This window comes from Topomyia yanbarensis, chromosome 2 (assembly GCF_030247195.1).
Source record: "Topomyia yanbarensis strain Yona2022 chromosome 2, ASM3024719v1, whole genome shotgun sequence".
NCBI lineage: Eukaryota > Metazoa > Arthropoda > Insecta > Diptera > Culicidae > Topomyia > Topomyia yanbarensis.
In genome coordinates, this window is record NC_080671.1 from 27,273,543 (window position 1) to 27,276,751 (window position 3,209).

Consider the following 3,209-nt stretch of genomic DNA (forward strand, 5'->3'; position numbering starts at 1 on the left):
TTCAATGTCTACGAGCTCAACTTATTACTCATGTCTTGTTCAAAAAAGTAACAACTAGTGGTTGGTAATGTGAGAAACGTAGCCGCGAGATTGACTACTCAATGGTATGTAAATCATATAATAGCAAATTTTGTCGCCAAAGGAACTGAAAAGTTGTCCACACATACTGTAGCAAAGTATTGCAAAAGTTTGTCAGAATTCGGGTAGATTTCAATTATTTAGAAAAAAAAGAGAAATATAAATAAAAGTATCTTTCGCAAACGAGAGGAAAAAGACACATTGACACGATGTGTTCCTTTCTATGTGTCGGAAACGAGCGGTGCTGAAATGATTGTGCCCAACCATATTTATAGACTCGCGTGAATTGGGTTTTAACAAGTTATACATCAATTATAGGATATCAGTGAGCACTCCGAAAAATCTCAATAAAAAAATTCGAATCACCTCCTCGGAAACAACGTAGCTTTTGCCAAGAGTGTTTATACCGAGCATGTACAAATAGTAACATTAGTAGTTGCTGTTAAGGTTAATCAAATTTCTCAATTAACTGTCCCTATCACCGAACACATTCTGCGAAAGTACACCAAAGATCTGAACAAAGTGATCTTATTGAAATGCGGTCATCAGTCTTAAAATTTATCCAGAACAGGCTTTGATATTCTCTCCAACGTTTCGACTATATATCTAGTCTTTTTCAAGGATTGAATGAGAATCCTTGAAAAAGACTAGAAAATAAAGTCGAAACGTTGGAGAGAACATCAAAGCCTGTTCTGCATAAATTTTAAGACTGATGACCGCATTTCAATAAAATCATAACCCAGACAGTCGGAACAACAGAATGATATGAACAAATTTAGATTCATTTTTAAATTTAAAATATCGTGATACAATTAAGCACTCAATTCGTGTGATGCCGCGGAATTGCTAACAACAGGACGATAGACCAAGCTGAAACAGAGCTGCACCGATTCACCACATCCACAAATCGCTTGCTGGATCGGAAATTTTTAGATAAATTTTGACATTCTTTTTTCTCCATTTTGCGACGGTAAACTTCATCTTGATGCTGAAATATTCCCGTTGCGAGAGTTACCGCAAGTTTCGTCATCTATAATGATGCTACAGGATTTGATGAGCAACTGCTGATAGAGTTCTGAGACTGGTTTCTGCGATGACACCTTTTTACTCATTCCGATTTGGTGTCTTCCGCATCATGTGAGCATCTTGCATTTTCAGCGCCATCATGATTGGTTGGTCTTTAAATTTCCATAATTTATATCGACCAATCCAACATAACCACGCGAAACACAAACAAAAAATCTACTGGCCTCCTCAAAACTTATAAATGTTTCGAAATTAACATATTCGAAATTTCAACCACAAGCAAAAAATTGCCAACTATGTTGTTTATGCTAATTGATGAAACATTCTTCGCCACTGGACTGGAATAGAAAGCCTCCCGCACCAGAAAAGAAACAGCATATCATCTTTCGCGCTAACGGTATTGTCGCGAAACATGCCAACCAAAAACTTACCTTTTCTCTTCGTTCGGATTCCTGCCACGGTCGAACTGGGTGTCAAAGTCACAATCACCAGGAAGCCGTAAAGTAACAGCAGCATGCAAGAAGGTCCAGAGAATGACCACCTCCTGGCACTTGCAAGTCTCACACGACGTCTTATGCCATCCATTTTCAGTAGGACGCTATTAAGACCCATTTTGCTTAACTGTTGATTTTCTCCTCATTCGGAATCACGAATCATTCTTTCACACCTTTGCCGATCGATCATTAATCACACATGTATTCTTCGCTTCCGCGTACTGACTGGGTCACACACTGCGAGGCCAAATTTAGGTCAACTCACTTCTCAGACCGCGAAAAAGAAAACACTCCTCACCGAAACCACAAAAACTAATTATCTCTTACTTCAAACCCAACTTGACAGCTCTAATTGGTTCCGAAATTAAATTCTAACACGCAACTGCAAATCCCATCTAACAGCATCCACCGACTCCGCTCTGAGTCCGGAACACTGGATTTCTTGATTTTTTTTTCTTCTACCACACTCGCGATCGACCGTTTATTACAGCAACAGCAGACGCTTAAAAACCGAGCGAGTGAGAGAGAGAGAAAAGATAGACCGAAAAATTCACCGCAAGATCAGCTTCTTTCGCGCATCACGGCACCAACCGAACTGCAACAACACCCGCAGCAGAAATCTTGGCTACCAAAGCCAAAGCTGCTGGCTACTCAAATGCAATGTGTGGTATCCCAAAACAGGAACACGGGTATAAAACCAAACACAGGTCCGGTCTGGACGGCAGTCGCAACACGAATAATCGCGCGCTGGAAGCGAAAAAGAGGAAAAGGTGATCGCAGAGCTTTTTTCGCGCTATATACGCTGCTGCGTACACTCCCCGGGACCATCAGCAGCAGAAGTTTCCTCAACTCATCGCTAAGCTGGCTACTACCGATGAGGACGTGACCGATGACGGTGGGAAGCTTACGGCGGCGGCGGTGGCTGCTTTTGGCAGATTTGCTTTCGTTTTGCCATAAACCGTGGTGGCACTGCATGGTTCGGGGGTAGAGTTTTGCTTAGTATTGGATTGGTGTTCGGTGAAATTGTATATTTTTCATATATCAAAAAAATCTTTATGGAATATTTGATTTTTTTCCAGACAAATTCCCATTGGTTTCTTCTCATCGACAATCTCACGGCGCACTACAAAAACTCAATACTTGATGGTGTCACATTCATGCTGGATCATACTAGATCCTGTGCGGCCTATTTCAAACTAGAGTTGGTTGGGTTCGGGTTTTTAGACCCGAAGCCCGAACCCGACCCGAACCCAAAGGGTTTCGGGTCGGACTCGGATTTTGTAATCTTAAACTTCTCGGGTTCGGATAGGGTTCCGGGTTTTAAAATTTGAATTTCTTGGGTTCGGGTCGGGTCCGGGTTTTTGAAATTTTATACCTTCTGGTTCGGGTCGGGTTAGGGTTTTTCGAATTTGAAATTTTCGGATTCGGGTCGGGTTCGGGTTTTGAACAGATCACACCCAACCATTTCTTGACGCTGTTTACGTCTACACACAACACCCAGTCCCTTTTTGTACTATTAACTATACAGGGTGTTTGGTTCATGGTTAAGAACCTCTCGAGGGATGATTGATTGTCATATTTGGAGAAAAAAATCGTTCTACACATATCATG

The 3,209-nt window shown here is 41.4% G+C and overlaps 1 protein-coding gene across 1 annotated transcript in view; it reads right to left on the reverse strand.

Annotated features, from left to right (window-relative positions):
• LOC131678994 (uncharacterized) overlaps positions 1-2,317 on the reverse strand; it is a 114,822-nt gene extending 112,505 nt beyond the window's left edge. The window contains exon 1 of the mRNA XM_058959500.1: positions 1,536-2,317. Coding sequence (XP_058815483.1) covers positions 1,536-1,716 — 181 coding nt within the window. The 5' untranslated portion in view covers positions 1,717-2,317. The remainder of the gene's footprint in view (positions 1-1,535) is intronic.
• Between the last annotated feature and the right edge of the window lie 892 nt (positions 2,318-3,209).